Source organism: Sinocyclocheilus grahami, unplaced genomic scaffold (genome assembly GCF_001515645.1).
Source record: "Sinocyclocheilus grahami isolate Dianchi unplaced genomic scaffold, SAMN03320097.WGS_v1.1 scaffold103.1, whole genome shotgun sequence".
NCBI classification, from domain to species: Eukaryota; Metazoa; Chordata; class Actinopteri; order Cypriniformes; family Cyprinidae; genus Sinocyclocheilus; species Sinocyclocheilus grahami.
Genome location: NW_015505282.1, coordinates 255,445 through 273,640, shown reverse-complemented (window position 1 = coordinate 273,640; position 18,196 = coordinate 255,445). Strand labels below are relative to the sequence as shown.

General features: G+C 37.3%; 2 protein-coding genes across 5 annotated transcripts in view; both read left to right on the top strand.

Annotated features, from left to right (window-relative positions):
- The window catches only part of arhgef3 (Rho guanine nucleotide exchange factor (GEF) 3), a 65,301-nt gene extending 64,400 nt beyond the window's left edge, over window positions 1-901 (top strand). For both annotated transcript variants that reach the window (XM_016276497.1, XM_016276498.1), the window contains one exon: window positions 358-901. In XM_016276497.1, the coding sequence (XP_016131983.1) occupies window positions 358-587 (230 nt within the window). In that variant the 3' untranslated portion in view covers window positions 588-901. The remainder of the gene's footprint in view (window positions 1-357) is intronic.
- Window positions 902-6,394: 5,493 nt separating this feature from the next.
- The window catches only part of tasora (transcription activation suppressor a), a 68,791-nt gene continuing 56,989 nt past the window's right edge, over window positions 6,395-18,196 (top strand). For 2 of the 3 annotated variants that reach the window (XM_016276486.1, XM_016276488.1), the window contains exons 1-3: window positions 14,786-14,855; window positions 16,237-16,329; window positions 16,498-16,570. In XM_016276486.1, coding sequence (XP_016131972.1) covers window positions 16,240-16,329; window positions 16,498-16,570 — 163 coding nt within the window. In that variant the 5' untranslated portion in view covers window positions 14,786-14,855; window positions 16,237-16,239. Of the gene's footprint in view, window positions 6,465-6,628; window positions 6,917-14,709; window positions 14,856-16,236; window positions 16,330-16,497; window positions 16,571-18,196 lie in introns of those variants that run through there. The other variant, XM_016276489.1, reaches the window with a different exon arrangement.

Below are 18,196 nucleotides of genomic sequence, written 5' to 3'. Positions count from 1 at the left end.
TTGAGCAGCAAATCGTCATATTATACTGATTTCTGAAGGATCGTGTGACACTGAAGACTGGAGTAATGATGCTGAAATATTTTTCATCACAGCAATAAATTACATTTGAACATATACTGGAATAGAAAACTGTTCTTTTAAAATATATTATTTTACAGCAAATATTTATATTTATATCGCTTTGGTGAGCAGAAGAAAAAAATTTTAATTATTCCAAACTTTTGACCAGTAGTGTATCTGGAGTCCCAGGCATCAAAAATCCCCGTCTTAATCTACATGCTGTGAATGCTTTTCACAGAACTACAGATGCCTAAAGAGCTGCTGTAAACATGTCGATCTCTGTTTGTCTCCCTCTAGCCAAGAACTTTTTCCGGGTGGCATTTCGCAGCGGAGGACAGCTTCAGACGCACTGCTTCCAGGCCAGCGATGCCTTCAATAAACAGCAGTGGCTCAACTGCATTCGACAGGCCAAAGAAGCTGTGAACCCACAGACAGCAGCTCAGTGCTCAGACTGCAGTGCTGACACTAGCGCCGAGTGCCCACAGATGGACCCGACAGACCTAACCCTCACGCCTGTGAAAACATGAGCCATCCTGTTCAGTATTGTGTTGCAGAAAAGGAAGCACTTCTCGGAGACTGACGCTGCTGTCCATGGTTCTGTGTTATCCTGTGCCTTGCTTGTTTGTGGCAATCGTTCAGAAACTGAGCATCTGGGTCCACCGTTTCACTTTAATCTCGCTGTCTGCAACTGAAATGCACTGCTGTCTGCGCAAGAAAACAGTCACGTCGGTGTAAAAGGTGAAATATTGTTCCACGTTCATTCCGTATAATCACTAATAAAAAATGACCAGTCGAATGTTTTCATGAGTAAAGGGCGATCACAGTATTTCGTGCTGTCAAACGATTAATCGCGATTAATCGCATCTAAAATAAAAGTTTTTGTGGTGTGTATATATAAATACACACATACTGTATATATTTTGAAAATATTTACATGTACTGTATATACATTTATATATTTATATTCTTATATTATATATAAATATATTTAATATATAAACAACATATTTCTCTTATATATACATTCATGTTTGTATTTATATATACATAATAAATATACACACATATATTATGTAAACAAACACTTTTATTTTGGATGTGATTAATCGCGATTGATTGTTTGACAGCATATTCACACATATTCATCTCATAGAGTATGTCTCAGCACACAGTCGATGTCAGAGCCAGATCCAATGATGAATATTAAAACTATTGCAGAATCCACAAACGAATTCTGTGAAGCACTTTGAAAGGAGCTCAGTTCTGGAGGATTGACATTGTGGTGGAAATATCAGTTTTGTACATAAACTCTTCTGTAGCAGTTTGTTAGCGTAAACAGAACGTCTCTTGTACCATGCAGATCAGCGCAATCTCTGTCATAGTGTTTTTGTGTGCGCCGCCAAAACCGACAACTTATGCTGTAAAGAGAACAATCTGTGCCAAAAACGTGTCTGGTGGTTTTCAGTATTGTCAGATGTGCAGCGTTCAGTTTATAAAAGTATTTTATTCTGTTTCTTTTACATTTTTCATTTCTTGTGTTTGTTTTTTTCTCTCTTGAAAGTATTGTATTGAAATGTATGATATAAGATGTTTATTTATAGTTTGGTTGCTGTTGGATTAAAAGGAAATGAGAGGTTATATGTTGTAGAAATCAGAAACGATGAGAAAAGAAAGCGCACGGGGCCATATGGAAGAGTTTGAAGGTGAATTGAGGTGGAAATGCATGTTTAATACATGAGAGAGACTGGCTGATGGACAGTGTGTAACAAAATGAAGAAAATCAAATAAACATTTTAAAAACCTTGAATATTTCTCTCCTTTACATAATGTTTGTTGTGAATTGTTATGTAATGTTATAAATGATGAGCATTGTAGTTATTCGAGGGGATAGTAATGTACGCTCAGAATCGCTTTGCTTTCAGTGTAGGAAATGTTTTGATGCAAAGGTGTGAAGTTTAAGTTCAGCTTTGAATGTTTACCGTCTTTAAACACAGTGGAAAACAATGTTCAGGGACTGCTGAGTCCCTCTAGTGCTGTGTATCACATCTTCATAATGAAGACCTCAGGGAGCCAAATGTTAAAAACACATTTAGCTCCTGCTCTATATGACGATCAATACACTACCTTTCAAAGTAGGCTATTACTTCAACGTGTTCCTGCTACCATGCTCTTCTTACACATTTGACTGCGTACACTACTGTTCAAAGGTTTGGAGCCCGTAATATTACTTCAATGTTTTTTTTAAGTGTCTTATGCTTACCAAGGCTTCATTTTTAAAATAAAATTTACAGTAAAAACAGCAAAATTGTGAAATAATTTTACAATTCAAAATAGCTGTTTAATATTTGAATATATTTGAAAATTAGTGCTGTCATACGATTAATCGCGTCCAAAATAGAAGTTTTTATTTACATATGTATGAGTACTGTGTATATTATGTATTTATAAATACACACACATACAGTATATATTTTGAAAATATCTACATGTATATATTTATATTATATATAAATATATTTAATATGTAAACATAACATATTTTTCGTAAATATATCCATGCATGTGTATTTATATATAAATAATAAATATACACAGCACGCAAACATAATTTATGTAAACAAAAACTTTTATTTTGAACGTGATTAATCATTTGACAGCACTATTTAAACTGTCATTTATTTCTGTGATCAAAGCTGAATTTTCAGCATCATTACTCCACTCTTCAGTGTCACATGATCTTCAGAAATCTTTCTAATATGCTGATTTGCTGCTCAAGAAATATTTCTGATTATCATTAGTGGTGCTTTTGATCACTTTAATGCATCCTTACTGAATAAAAGTAAATTTCAATGAAAGTACAATGAATAAAAGCATTTCGAACAATAAATATTAATGTCAGTCCAGATTAGTGAGAGCAGAAACTCCTTGAGGAAGATTATTACTATTGATGATGCAATAACAGATCTGTCATATGGCTGGAGCTCCTCGTTCTGTGATATTCCCTGAAGAACCCACTTATCTCAGGAGCATCTTTGTCTGGCAGCAACAGGCCCCTGGGTGAGGCCCCTCTTCACATGATGATGGTCGTGTGTGCATATGGATAATTACTCACACCTGGATGAGTCTGGAGAACAATAGCACACGACAGATGAAGGACAGCACAGCAGCTCTCTAACACCATCTGCTTTGTTAATTACAGAGATCACTAACATGTAAGATTTTGTCTAACGGACAGATTCATTATTCAATTTACCGTCTTTAAGCCTGACTTTCTAACTAGGGAAATTTTATATACAGCAGATATAATTCCATCCATTTCCAGAAGGCCCTTTTTGAACTCTTTTGAGTTTCTAAAAACAATAAAGTTAGACAAGCTGTCATTGCTTAATGAATGTGACAATAACTGTTTGTTTATTTTACCGATACACATTTGTGACCCTGGATCACAAAGCCAGTCATAAGGGTCAGTTTCTCGAAATTGAGATTTATACATCATCTAAAAGCTGAATAAATAAGCTTTCCATTGATGTAAGGATTGTGAAGATAGGACAATATTTGGCTGAAATACAACTATTTGAAAACCTGGAATCTGAGGGTGCAAAAAAATCTAAATATTGAGAAAATCGCTTTTAAAGTTGCCCAAATGAAGTTCTTAGCAATGCATATTACTAATCAAAAATTAAGTTTTGATATATTTACAGTAGGAAATTTACAAAATATCTTCGTGGAACATGATCTTTACTTAATATCCTAATGATTTTTGGCATACAAGAAAAATGGATAATTTTGACCCATACAATGTATTGTTGGCTATTGCTACAAATATACCCCAGCGACTTAAGACTGCTTTTGTGCTCCAGGGCAACAGATATTCTTCTTCTTCTTCTTCTTTTTATAATCATTATTATTATTATTATTCCCCATATTATTGTATGCCACACTTTCTTTTTCTGGCAAAACATAATCATGATTTGGAGAGGTGATTTTACTTTACTACTCTTTCAAGCGGCCAGCCTTAAAGTCACAGTTCACCCAAAAAATTAAAAATGAATAATTAATAAAATAATTAAAATCTGAATATGCGCTCACCCTCAGGCCATCCAAAATGTAGATGAGTTTGTTTCTTCATCAGAACAGATTTGGAGAAATGTAGCATTACATCACTGTCTCTATCCTCTGCAGTGAATGGGTGCTGTCAGAATGAGTCCAAACAGCTGATAAAAACATCACAATAATCCACACCACTCCAGTCCATCAGTTAATGTCTTGTAATGTGAAAAGCTGCATTTTTGTGATAAGTCTGGCCAAAATGCCACTTCCGGTTTGGGGTTCCACTCAAAAAGACTGCAAAAAATCATTTCAAGATTGCGCTACAAATAATTCCTATCTGTCATTTTGACTGAATGGGCTGTACATTTTCATTCATTTTCTATTTTCAGAAGAGAATAACGTTACGTTTGGTATATTAATGTGATGTGATATCATAGTGAACCAACTCCAGGGTAAGGCTAAAACCAGCCGAATGTATTAAACATCATAAACCCTCTTTTTAGACAATAACAAGACATGGGTGTAATGTAGGCTAAAAAAAATGTTTAATGGGACTGAATTTGTATTTAACGTGATTGCAATTTAATAAAAACGTTAGAAATTGATCATTATATAACATTTCCTTTCCACTGTTATTCAAACAGCGAATACATTATATATAGAAAGTGACATTATCACTAACATTGATCTATGACGAGTTTAAGCACTCTCGAAAAAAATAACTATGGTTATAATCACTGAAGCTGTATACACTGTGGAATGAATCTCTTTACATTGTACATGCATCTGCGCTTTGTTGTTTAAGAAGAGAGAATTCGCAAGAGTCCAGAATTCAGTCAGGGAACGCGCACGCACTCAACAAAACTGATGTTTGAACGATGACTCATCTGAACGCCTCTGATTGGCCATTGCATTCCTAAGCGCAACAGAATTGTGTATGATTGGTTAAATGCGCAACACCGTAAAAACGCCTCAAATGAAATACGGTGCAACATGAGCAGATCTTAATTTAATGGCGCAATCGACACTGTCTATTCATATTCATTTTGTTAGCAACAGACGTAATAGATTTAATTTGTTTGTGCAGGGGCATTTTTTCCCCAAGTCCCCAGGCCATCTAATAGCTCTTTTCAGCCTGCTGCATTATTTTCCTCCTGATTACTATCATGTTTCTTTTGTATTCCGCTGTAAGTAAATGAAAAAGACAACATGTACTGTGCAATTGTGGTCTGCTCTCCCGATTGAATTTACGATATAAACCATGAATAATTCCCTGGAATCATTAATTTTTCTCCCCAAATCCTCACGTCTCTGTCCAGGTTTGTTTTCACACGGATGCTGTAAAATGTAATTGTTACGAAATGTAGACATATCTAGATCTTTAGGAGTGATTCATGGTATGTTGGAAGTAAGCGATGGTTGAAGGGCGAGTGTAATGTCACCTCATTGCACCCAGTTTAAAAAATGCTTATTAATGCGTTCATAGAGCGAACCTTATGCTGATTGTTTACAGTGTAAACGGAAGTTACTCACATAATTTGCGCAAAGCATATGGGGCGCAGGAAAAGGTGGATAGACAGTAGATCTTTTTGCCCGCAAAAAATAAATAAAATAAATAAATAAATAAAAAACCGCAGTCTGGCAGCTGCCTAGTGTGCCTCGGAATTGTGCGATATAAACTCACTGAGCTGAGCAATTCTAAAAAATAAACTCGCAATTCTGATTCTGAGAAATAAAGTCAGAAATGCGAGATATAAACACAATTCTGAGAACATATCAGTTTCCCCTCAGAATCGGATTTTATAACTCGCAATTGCAAGTTGATATCCCACAATTCTGAGAAAAAAAAGTCCGAATTGTAAAATAAAAAGTCGCAATAACCTTTTTTTATTGTTTATTCAGTGGCGGAAAGGCTTCATATAGGCCTGTGCCTAGCAATGCAGTAACAACAGCTTTCAAATACTGGGAAACTGTCAAGACAACTTTAACAATGAGTTTCTGCAAGTACAGCTCACTCACATTTTGTTCAGACGATGTTTTATGTCATATTTATGCACATTATTATATTCTGTGTTTGAATATGTCACTTGTGTTGGTGATGAGCCGAGGGACTGTGTACAGTGGAGCATGGACTCCAGCAGGCGGTGTGTGTGTGTGTGTGTGAGTGAGAGAGAGAGAGAGAGAGAGAGTGAGAGTGTGTGTGCGTGTGTGTGTGTGTGTGAGACTGGAGCCGCTGGGAGGCGCTGCTGTCTCCCTTTCTCCCTTTCACACACACACACACACACACACACACACACACACACACTGCGGGAATGAGTGGGCATGCCCGTGTGTATGTTTATGTGCGGTACGAGGTGTGCGTGTGTGCGTGTGTGTGTGTGTGTGAGACTGGAGCCGCTGGGAGGCGCTGCTGCGATCCGCTCTCCCTTTCACACACACACACACACACACACACACACACACACACACTGCGGGAATGAGTGGGCATGCCCGTGTGTATGTTTATGTGCGGTACGAGGCGCGTTCAGCACACACAAACCCCGCGCTGCCTGCAGCTCTCCGCGCTGCGAGGAGGATCTGCGGCCGCTCCTGAGTCGAGCAGCGATGGAGCACCGAGGAGGAAAGTCCTGCGACAGCCCCGCTGCGCCTTCACGGAGCCAAAATGGCGCCACGGAGGAAGAGTATGGATGTCTGGACAGTCCCGATGAAGAGAGACGGGTAAAGAGCGCCTCATGGGCCACGAAACCCGCCGAGGAGCAGCCGCGGCTTAACTTCCACATCCCCCGGAAGAGCAGAGAAAAGAGAGGTGCGCTGCCCGCTGTCTTTGTCTTAACGTTCACACTCGGTCCGTGTCTCAAATTCTAGCGAGCTCTAAACCTAGACACCAGTAGTGTGCATCACAGGAACGTGTTGCTCGCGTCTGAAATTCCCAGTTACGCTCTTTATATGGGCAGCTCAGTAATACATGACGGTATAAATGGAGATCCGGTGCAACAACCCATAATACAAGAGATGATATCAAATCTCTCTCTCTCTCCGTGTGTGTGTGTGTGTGTGTGTGTGTGTTTGTGTGTGTGTGTGTGTGTTTGTGTTTGTGTTTGTGTTTGTTTGTGTGTTTGTGTTTGTGTGCGTGTATACCCTCCCTCAGGTAGCAGGTTGATCTGCCACACCCGAATATCACCTGGGGTAACTTACAGTGAAGAACACTGCATTTCCTTTAGGCCTATTTTATGATTTAAAAAAGACATAGAGAATTATTAATTTCAAACAAAATGTGAATTATTATGAGTAATTAAACGCATAAATGAACCTTAAAGAGCCAAGGAGTTACCAGTTTCATTTAGAAGTTTATAGAATTCATCCGAGTTTGTATTCTGACATTCAAAGCTCAGTTCAAATATCCTGTTTATAACGAATTCTGTGTAAACGTTCCAAAGGTTCCATTCAAACGGTTGAATATTCTGTTTAAACATTCTAAACTTCCATTCATGCGTTTGAAGAATCTTTTTAAACAAGGTTTCGTTCAAACACTCGTTTACACACATTTAAAGAGTGTAGGAATCATGGTTGTGAGTCATTTAATTGGTGCCATTTCTAATTAACAGTTCTATTGCCTTCTAAGTGCTTCTGCATAAACACTAAATAATTAATACGAAACACATTATATAGTTATTTTATATAACTTTTTGACTGTCATACTGTAGACTATTTTTTGTTTATATATTAAATTAATTTAATAGTAAAAAAATATATTTTAAGTAACTTTGCATTGCAATTTTGTATATATTCTGAACATATATCTATCGTAGTACACGCTACACCGATTATACTTAAAGACAAATTGAAACCAAAATAGATGGTTTTGAGATTTTGTTCAGTTTTGAGATTTTGGGGTATTTGGCTTTTCATCTTGTTTCAGGCTAGTGAAGAAGCCACATCCAAAATACACTTAGAAGTGTTTTTGTTGCACTATATCGTTTTGCATATGTAGATTTCAGTTACAATACACATCTTTAAAGGGTGTTTTAAGAAAATGTATGCAAATTAGTGCATATTTAATGAGATAATGCCTCATTTGCATATTTTAGTTAATACAACAATGTTTGCAATATGGATGTTCATTTCAGTTATTTTTCCTAACCGACAACGGACGCTCGTTAACCGATTATTAACCGTTAACCGACAAGATTATTTTAAATTAGAAGTGAATTAAATTAGAAAGGATAAGTGTCTGTGACCCTTAAAAATACTAACATTTGTTTCCCGGGGACTAATTTTACATGTGCAAAAAGCAGCAAACAACAGAACATGAGGATTCACATGGTCCTATCATATCACGTCACGCACCTGCAGCGCTTCTGCGAGCGGAGAAAAACATCATAAAGCTAAGCTATATATATATATATATATATATATTTATATAGAATATATATATATATATATATATATATATATATATATACTTAATAAATTAAGAAAATGAAAGAAACACTGTGCAACGAGCAGCCTAGTACGCAGAGTTTCGGTTCATTATTGTGCTGTGCGAAAGGAAACAGACGGCAGAAAGCGGCATCCTATTTTTCTTTAGGCTTATTTTACAAAAGCACAAAGATTAGTTTTTATTGTGAATGTACACAAATAAAGGCAAACCTTTTACAATTCCGATTATCTTTGACTTAAAGGAGTAGTTGCTTCCACTGTTAGACAGTGTTGGGAAGTTACTTCCAAAATGTAATACATTATATTTTACTAGTTACTGTCTTTTGAAAGTAATTAGTTACATCACAATATTACTGTCTCTGAATTGTAATGCGTTACACTACTTTTGAGTTACTTTCACCAAAATATCCACATAAGTATTAAAAAATGCCAAAATGCAGTTTATTGCTGCTCATTCTACATCCAGTGGAGGGTAATGTGGTAGGTCTTTGAATGCCGAACTATTATTTATTATGTAAACCAGGCTTACTTAACGCGCTTAAAAAACATTCTCGTCACATGAGCAAATGTGTGTTTGGCCCGAGCTCAGGCTGAACGGCACGGATTGTACTACGCAGTACGCACTATTTAAATTAACCAGTGTATCTATACGTTTGGTTGACTGTATTTTGTTCTGATAATGAACGACTGCAACGTTTGCAATGCTGTATATGTGTGCATGAGGTGCTGGCGTGATCGAACAGCAGAAACAAACAACAAAAAAAATACTGTTATTTTTGGTCATACAAATCTTTCGAAACTGCAATGTGTTTACTTTATTTCTGTCATCTCGGTTTCCTTTCTGTGGACTTTCGTAGAGCGCCGCACCACACAAATAGCCTATGAACCAAACTCAGCAGCATATCTCTCGGTCTTTTCCTTTCGTTTTGTTAATCTGTTAATTAGGCTATTTAAGTCATATTTCGCATATTCATTCATTTTATTTATACACTATGATTTAATAAAAACAGATTTTATTTTTAGTTAAACTTAATTTTTGTTGCTTGTCTGCGCTCGTCCGCCACCTTTTTCTCTTCTCCGACCCCGCAGCTCTCTCTCTCTCCGATAGCTCCGTGTTAGTGGCACCAGTCCAGTGTTTCCAGGTGTTACTCGTGCTAGTTCTCCATGTTGAGAGTTTGGTGTCGCACATATTGCTTAGCATTCTTATCCTTTTCTCCGATGAGCTGAAAATAACAGGAGTGTGTCCATCTCACAAATGCAGAATCCGTCTCTGCAGTCATCTCAACCATCTAATTCCAGCAACAGAAGATAGACAAACTATTTTACCCGTGGAATTTTTTCTCTGGTGCTGTTTTGTGGTGTTGGTAAATTCACCACTTAAGGGAACTCAAATGATTGCGCCGGCGCCGCATGCGCACGCACAGTTAAGCTTTACTACCTTGACAATGCAGCCTGTTCATTATCATAATAAAATACAGTCAGTCAAACATATGGGGAAAATCACACTGCTCAGTTTAAATATGTAGTAAAGTTTGTGCCGTTAAGTGTATCACCGTACCGACGTGATGTTATGCTAAACATTTTGTCAAACAAATGTGAAATGTCAAAAATTTAGTTTTACATGGATATTGGAACACGAGTGAATTAGGCTAGGCTACATAATAAATAATATTTTGGCATTCAAATACATCGCGAATATGGAAACATTTGATTTTGTGTCGAATGAGAGACCCAATGTTGGTTTCAGTTTCGTTTTAGCCTAAATTAATTTGTTTTGGCTTGTCGTTTATATAGCCTCGCTATAGCTTCTTATATTTTTAATTCTTGTTCTTTTCTAAATACTGTTAATTGAAAGGATTTGTTGTGGAGTGAGGGGAACTAAAATAGCCTAGCTATGTTTGCAGTGTTTATTATTATGTTTGTAAACATTTCGCGTCCGCATTAGGCCTATTTCTGAATGAAATAATAAAATGCGACTTACATTTTTTTTCCCCTCTAAAAAACTTTTTTTTTATACAAGTAGCATATTTTAACCATGCAGCAAACCTTTTTAAATATTTTGATGATAAAATAAATGACTTTTTAAACCGTTTAACTGATTGTATTAATCGGTCAAAATTCTTACGGTCTGTTAACGGTTAACCGGTTAAAATGAACATCCCTAGTTTGCAATTCGTATTGTAATCAATCATCCGGGGGAAGTAAGGTTATATATATTTGTTAGAAGTTTATCATATTTCACCTAAGTCTTGCCTTAAAAGATTACAATACTTTTTTTTTAATAACGATGTGTGCAGATAAATGTATAGTAAACTATCCAACATTCTAGAAAACTAAGAATGGTTTGATTTCATGGTGACTAAGTAAAGGTGTAGTCTGTTAAATCTGTGTCTTTTACTAGCCAGTTTCCAGCCGTTCATTAGCAGTTGTCAGCCTCATTAAGATGGGGATCACTGGGGATTTGGAGGGAGTTGGTGGGCGTATCGGCGTCTCTCAGCAGCAACTGAATTCATGTTTAAAATGCTACAAATCAACTTGCTTTCTATTTGAAAATGAGTCAATTAGTGGGATAGGTACTGATGTTTATGTCCGTGACCATTGAATATCTGAAGCAAACACACATTATCATGCTCCTCACAAATGCATGATGATTGTCAATAATAGTTATTGCACCGATCAGGATATTAGAGGAAGAGACTGATCACTGATTTATTAACAGAGTGATTTGGCAACCAGTAAGCCGTATCTAAACACATAAGACATGCATCCATTACAAGCTTCAGACCTGCTTCATTGAGGAGTAGTGTCTATGATTTGTTTCTCATCTGGCTGTTTTGTTAAAGGGGTCATATGATGTTGCTAAAAAGAACATTATTTTGTGTATTTGGTGTAATGAAATGTGTTTATGCAGTTTAAGGTTCAAAAAACACATTATTTTCCACATACTGTACATTGTTTCTCCTCTATGCCCCGCCTTTCTGAAACACGTTGATTTTTACAAAGCTCATCGGTCTGAAAAGCGAGGTGTGCTGTGATTGACCAGCTATCCAATGCTTTGTGATTGGCTGAATACCTCAAGCGTGAGACGGAAATATTATGCCCCTTACCATATTGTGATGATGCCCTGTCTGGCCGGAGCAATGATTCAAAAACATTACCATTACAAAACCCATTATAAACGAGGCATTTGTTGCATCCAGTGGGGGCATAATTACAGATTATAATGACTTATACTGTCTTTTTACGGGCTAATTCTGTTATTAATTACCCTTTTTTCAAACCCCTATGACTTTCTTGAATACAAAAGGAGATGGTAGGCAAAACTTTGAAAAAGCAAAGTGAAAGGGGCGACAAAGCTCCAAAATTAAAAAAAAAAAATTGCATTTTTGTCAAATGTTAATTTCAAGGTTATTTATATCCAACATGGACTATAATCATGGTAGTTTTTTTTATGTTTTATGTTATTTTTGAAGCGTCCATCCCCAATCACTGGAAAAGATCCGAATCTCCTTCTGTAAATGTTGACAGAATTTTTATATTTGGGTGAACGGTTCCTTTAATATCTACAGTTAGGCAAAGAAGGAAAGAAGAAAAGGTGGGAAGCTGATGTCTTCTGAGCCCATCCATGATGCTAGCAACATTTCACAAGGCCGAGGAAACCGTCTGATCATTCTTGCCAAATGAGAGCCGTAGGAACCCATACGTTACATTCCTGAAAAAGGGGCGACAAAGCTCCAAAATTAAAAAAAAAAAATTGCATTTTTGTCAAATGTTAATTTCAAGGTTATTTATATCCAACATGGACTATAATCATGGTAGTTTTTTTTATGTTTTATGTTATTTTTGAAGCGTCCATCCCCAATCACTGGAAAAGATCCGAATCTCCTTCTGTAAATGTTGACAGAATTTTTATATTTGGGTGAACGGTTCCTTTAATATCTACAGTTAGGCAAAGAAGGAAAGAAGAAAAGGTGGGAAGCTGATGTCTTCTGAGCCCATCCATGATGCTAGCAACATTTCACAAGGCCGAGGAAACCGTCTGATCATTCTTGCCAAATGAGAGCCGTAGGAACCCATACGTTACATTCCTGAACGCTGCACAAACAATAAATTCAACTTCCACAAAGAGCCCAGTCACCCAGTTTTATAAAGCCATAAGGAAAGAAAACGGGCTAGCGTGAGGAGAGGCCGGAGGGCTAGAGTGAGCAGAGGCGGCGGGCTTGAGTGAAGAACGGCCGGAGGGCTAGAGTGAGGAGAGGCCGGAGGGCTAGAGTGAGCAGAGGCGGCGGGCTTGAGTGAAGAACGGCCGGAGGGCTAGAGTGAGGAGAGGCCGGAGGGCTAGAGTGAGCAGAGGCGGCGGGCTTGAGTGAAGAACGGCCGGAGGGCTAGAGTGAGGAGAGGCCGGAGGGCTAGAGTGAGCAGAGGCGGCGGGCTTGAGTGAAGAACGGCCGGAGGGCTAGAGTGAGGAGAGGCCGGAGGGCTAGAGTGAGCAGAGGCGGCGGGCTTGAGTGAAGAACGGCCGGAGGGCTAGAGTGAGGAGAGGCCGGAGGGCTAGAGTGAGCAGAGGCGGCGGGCTTGAGTGAAGAACGGCCGGAGGGCTAGAGTGAGCAGAGGCCGGAGGGCTAGAGTGAGGAACGGCCGGAGGGCTAGAGTGAGCGGAGGCTGGAGGGCTAGAGTGAGCGGCGGCGGCGGGCTTGAGAACTGCGCGGCCGGTGGATTCGACGAAGGAGCGTCCGGAGGGCTTACGGCAACCACATGTGACGAGCCCGCTTTCACAACAAAACACACAGCGCCTTCACGGCATGGCAACAACGGTGGCAACAATACTACAGCGAGAATAAAAGTTACGCCTTCTTTCTTTGCGTGAACATTTGGGCGGCATTATGCAAATCTTCCCACATAGTGAGGTAGATATGTGGGGGTGTGTTAGAACGAGCCGTTTTAGGTAGGTGTGGCTGACTCTTATCTTTTATAAAGAATATCTATTTGGATTTGAGACTTTAGTCTTTGCAACTTTACAGATCTTCTTTAAAATAAACCACTAATAATAAGCAACTGCATGAAGACGGTATGCTTGTCAGAACCGGGGGTTAGGGAAATGGTTCCAAAAAGTTTATTTTATTTTTTTTATTGCAAAATGTACCAATTGATGCAGGGTTTATAATACAAGGTAAAATGTAGTGGTCTGTTCGCCTTTATTTCAGTAGGACAGTATGGAGAGCAGCCATAAGTCTGGTGGCTCCACTTATTTTAAAAGAAAAACATTTTAACAAGTAATATTCTGCTTTTCTTACAAAGTAAATCTAACAAATAATTAGGTTAGTTATCAGTAGAACAATTAGGGTGTGCAATATTGGCCAAAAATTATGTCTCATGATTTTCTAAGTGTTTGTCAACTATAATATTTTTTGTCAGTAACTATTATGGTTTTGTGCTGCTGCCTTGGCTAGGCTTTTAAATGCATCGTCTTTGATGTCGATTTCTAATGTTTAATCAGTTAATTGGTAATAAATATATACACTCTGAGTCAGAAGTTTTTTCCTTTTGCATAAAGGCTGGTCCTGTCAGTAGAAATTAAACTGATATAACAATATATAAAGTATTTGTTAGTGAATGTTAAATGTTACATGTAGATTTTTGGACCTACAGATCTTTTAACTTCTGCTTTAAAATTGTTCATAATCAGTTATTGTTGTTTTTTTAATGTTTGTAGAATATGGTAGTTATGTTAAAACTATTTTTGCACCATATTTGCTATCATAGCCTTTCATTTATACATAATTAACAAGACAACATTAGAGAGAATATGAATTAATGTGTTTTTTAAAAATATATATAAAATAGTTAAATTGTCTAAATAATCAAAGAAATGTGAAACTGGATCGTTACATCTGGACATCAGTAGCTTGTAATGTATCAGTAGTAACATGTAGCTTGTAATGTGCTGTGGAGATTTGACCATCCTGATTTTGAGGTTTCGGTAAACCTCTGTATAACCAAAATTTGTTGTGTGGCATGACACAAAAACTGCTGCTGTGATTCATTCCCCTGTGATCTTATCCATATATGAGCTATTCTCCATAGTCTGCTTTCTAGGGTTCAGATGAGGAGTGCGAGAGGATGTAACTGTGTTCTGACGGTTTTGTTCTCCATTCACAGCTCTGTTTCAGTCTGTGTCTACGGACTCTAGAGAGTTTTCTGACGTTCTGCAGATTCTCTCCTCCAGCTACAAGGACTCTTCCTCCACCGGGACGTTTGCGTACTCCAAACCTCGCCTAGTCCACAGCGAACCGCTGGAGAAAGACGTGAGTGTTTCACTCTTCTACTGCGGTGCATTTTACTGCATGTTATGGACTGTGTGCAAACGTGAACTCCTGTTTTCAAATGGCTGCAAAATGTATTGAAGCATCATTATAAGTGAGGAATATTTATGTAGATGGATTGTTTGTCACAGAATCAGAATATGTGTAGCACTGAGTGTAACATCTGATTGTAGACCCTTAACATGATGGGCTTTCAGTGTACAGCCTGTTCAGTGTTTTTTATTTTCTTTGTTTGACGCTCAAGGTCAGTGCACACAATCTTATCAAGAGACAGGAATTGCTTCTCAAGACTCAGCAGTAACAGTTTTTTAGGCCAGTAGTTCAGATCATCACTTGCCCTGCCATTGCTGCAAAAACTTGTTTTTCCTATGTACATATTTTTAAGCACTGAATAGGTTTGTTTTTATGAAACATTTGATTTTCTTTGCAAGCCAGTTTATCACCAAAAGTGTATTGCTTTCATTGTTTTGCTTTCATTGTTTTTTATAAAATTTCACATGCCAGTTATATTTTAAAATTCTCAATTCCAATTTCAATACCACAGGAAAAACTACTAGACTAATTAATATAAAGATAACATATCTTTCTTTCTTCCATGAATGACAAAATGAAATGTATTGAGGAATGTATCTGACTGCTCTGTTTCAAGCAATTAGAGTGAAAGGAGACTGGAGCTTTCAAACTTTAAAATAGTCAAAATGGTCCATATGTGAGCTATATTCTGTCAACAAGAGCAAGTACTTTCTGCTTGTGTTGTGTGGTAGAAATCAAGAAATCATGAGTTTGGAACAATGTAAGGGTGAACAAATTATGACAGGATTTCCATTTGGGTGAAATAATCCTTTAAAAACACACATTCAAAATAAAAAAAGGTGTGAAGCACATCTTGGTCAGAATCACAATGCATTTTATTGGGCAAATGCACATACACACACAGACACAGGCAAGGAATTTGTTATAGTTTCTGGGAGCTCTGAGTACTTGCATACACATGTGGATTAAGTAATGTATGCAAACTTAAATATAAATATGCATTTAGATAAATAAAACATACCACCATAACACATTACACTGTAAAAGTAAGACGACAGTAACAAATTATAATCCGTTTATAATCCCAGTGTGTCTCGTCAGATTGTTGTCTGCACAAATCCAAGTAATCTCATTCTTCATTCCTACTGAATAATTATTTTTATGCGGTCAACTGAGATTCAAGCGTGGCTTTAATGCTGTGTGTGTAGTTATATGTCTGTGGTTATGAGACCAATTTTGAACAATAATACTTTCAGCTTTGTCTGGATGTTTGAGATCGATCTTTGTGCATCAAGTACAAGAGTAATCTTGTGATGTTTTGAATGTGCAGTTCATGGAGAAGCGAAGGGAGCTCAAGCATGATGGGCGCACAGAGAAAGAGCTGTCCGAGACGTTCTGCTTCCTGCTTTGTGATGCCCAAAAGGTAAACAACTTCCTTTGTTCAGCCATTCATTAGTTCAGTGCATTCAGACTCCGAGTATCACGCAGTGAGGTTCAGCTAAACAGATGATCATTTGTCTTTATTTGGTCACTTTCTGATGTGGTTTTTCTTGTGTGTGTGTGTGTGTGTGTGTGTGTGTGCTGGTTGCAGGTCTCGGTGGTGTGTGAGAGAGGACTGTCTGTTGGCAACAGCTGGATGAGTATGTTGGGGAATCCATCAAAAGGTGAAATAACCTTCAACAATTCTATCTAGACTTCCTAACACTCATTCTTGAGTTTTGGTGGGTCATATTTTGCTAGGAGTCACAGGGAATGAAATGAGAACTACACTTTATGAGTGTCAAAAGTTCTTAATGTGCATTAATATTATGTGTGTGTGTGTGTGTGTTTTACCAAAACACCAAAATTAAAGTTCTCTTTTAGCAGAAACTGAAAATGTAATCATCAAATGTAAAATCCTTTATAGCACTAATTCTAGAGTTTTGGTAGGTCGTATTTTGCTAGGAGTCACGGGGACTTATTTTGCTGTACAATACTATTACTAGATTAATATTTCTTTATTTTCTGATATTTCATTTTTTTTATGTAAAATAAAAATACAAACAATTTTAATTTGTGATGCATCAAAATTTATATATATGTTTTACCAAAACACCAAAATGAAACTTTTAATTTAGCCAAAACTGAAAATGTAACCAAAAACCAAACATTTAATTTGCACACAAGGCAGTTTTTATGTCAAATTTAAATTATAAACCTCTCATAAAATTAATATTTATAGCAATGTTTATTCTCCAATTTATTCTTGAAATGTAAACAATTAAATGCTAGGTGTAAAACATTTTTTACATTTATTCAAACATTCATTAAATAATGAAGACAACAGGTTAAGTAAAAATATAATGAATATGTAATATAGTGCATATATTTAGGAAAATGCTTCTCTCTAGAGTTTTTCTAGCTGGATAATGAGTTTTGGACATTGAATGGCCTTCCTAAAGTAAATGTAATGTTACATGGATGGCATATTGTTTAAAAATATGTTTTATTGACAACTTTTCGTGGTTGAAACACTGATTGAGTGATTACATCAGATGTTTATTTTGTGCTGTAACTAGTAGTAAAGAAACTGTATACAGGCGTATACAGCGATTTGTTACGCCACAGCATCAAAACAGCTTTTAATGTTTGAGTTTCATGAGGAGTATTTTTTTAAAGAGCGGGCTGGATGTGGGTGCGCCATAGGGCTGGGCAAAAAAATTGATTTTCCGATTAATCGTTTTTATAAATGACGTCGATTCGATATCAATTCTCAAAAGCCGCGAATCGATCTTTTCCAGTATTTATTTCGGCACACATTTAAAACAAGATCTGATTAATGTGAATCTTATCGTTAGTTTTCCTCTAGATGTCACCCTTATTTACCTTGAGCGATGTTACAACAGAAATCCTGTCATTCATTCAGCGCTTATCATGGCCATACGCGTGATTCGCAATGCTCAGGTGAAATGCTATAATAATACTATAAATCTGCGGAAGCATCTGATTTCACGCATAAGGCGCCATGATTTCCGCAATGAATGAATGGCGGACGGCGCGGCTCACTGTTTTGTTTACTACACTCATCGGTGTTTTCAGCTTCTGCCGTCTCACTATATGATGATATGAACACGAATGTCATCTCCAGCTGCTCTGAGAGTCACTTCATTAGCATTTTACCGTTTCATTTGAGAAAACTACCATCATATCACATACACCGCAGCTGCAAGTTCCTCACGGCAACCCGTCAAAATAAAAGTTTAGTTTAATGTTCTACTGTCAGAATATATTACTATTTAGCAGTCTTAAGA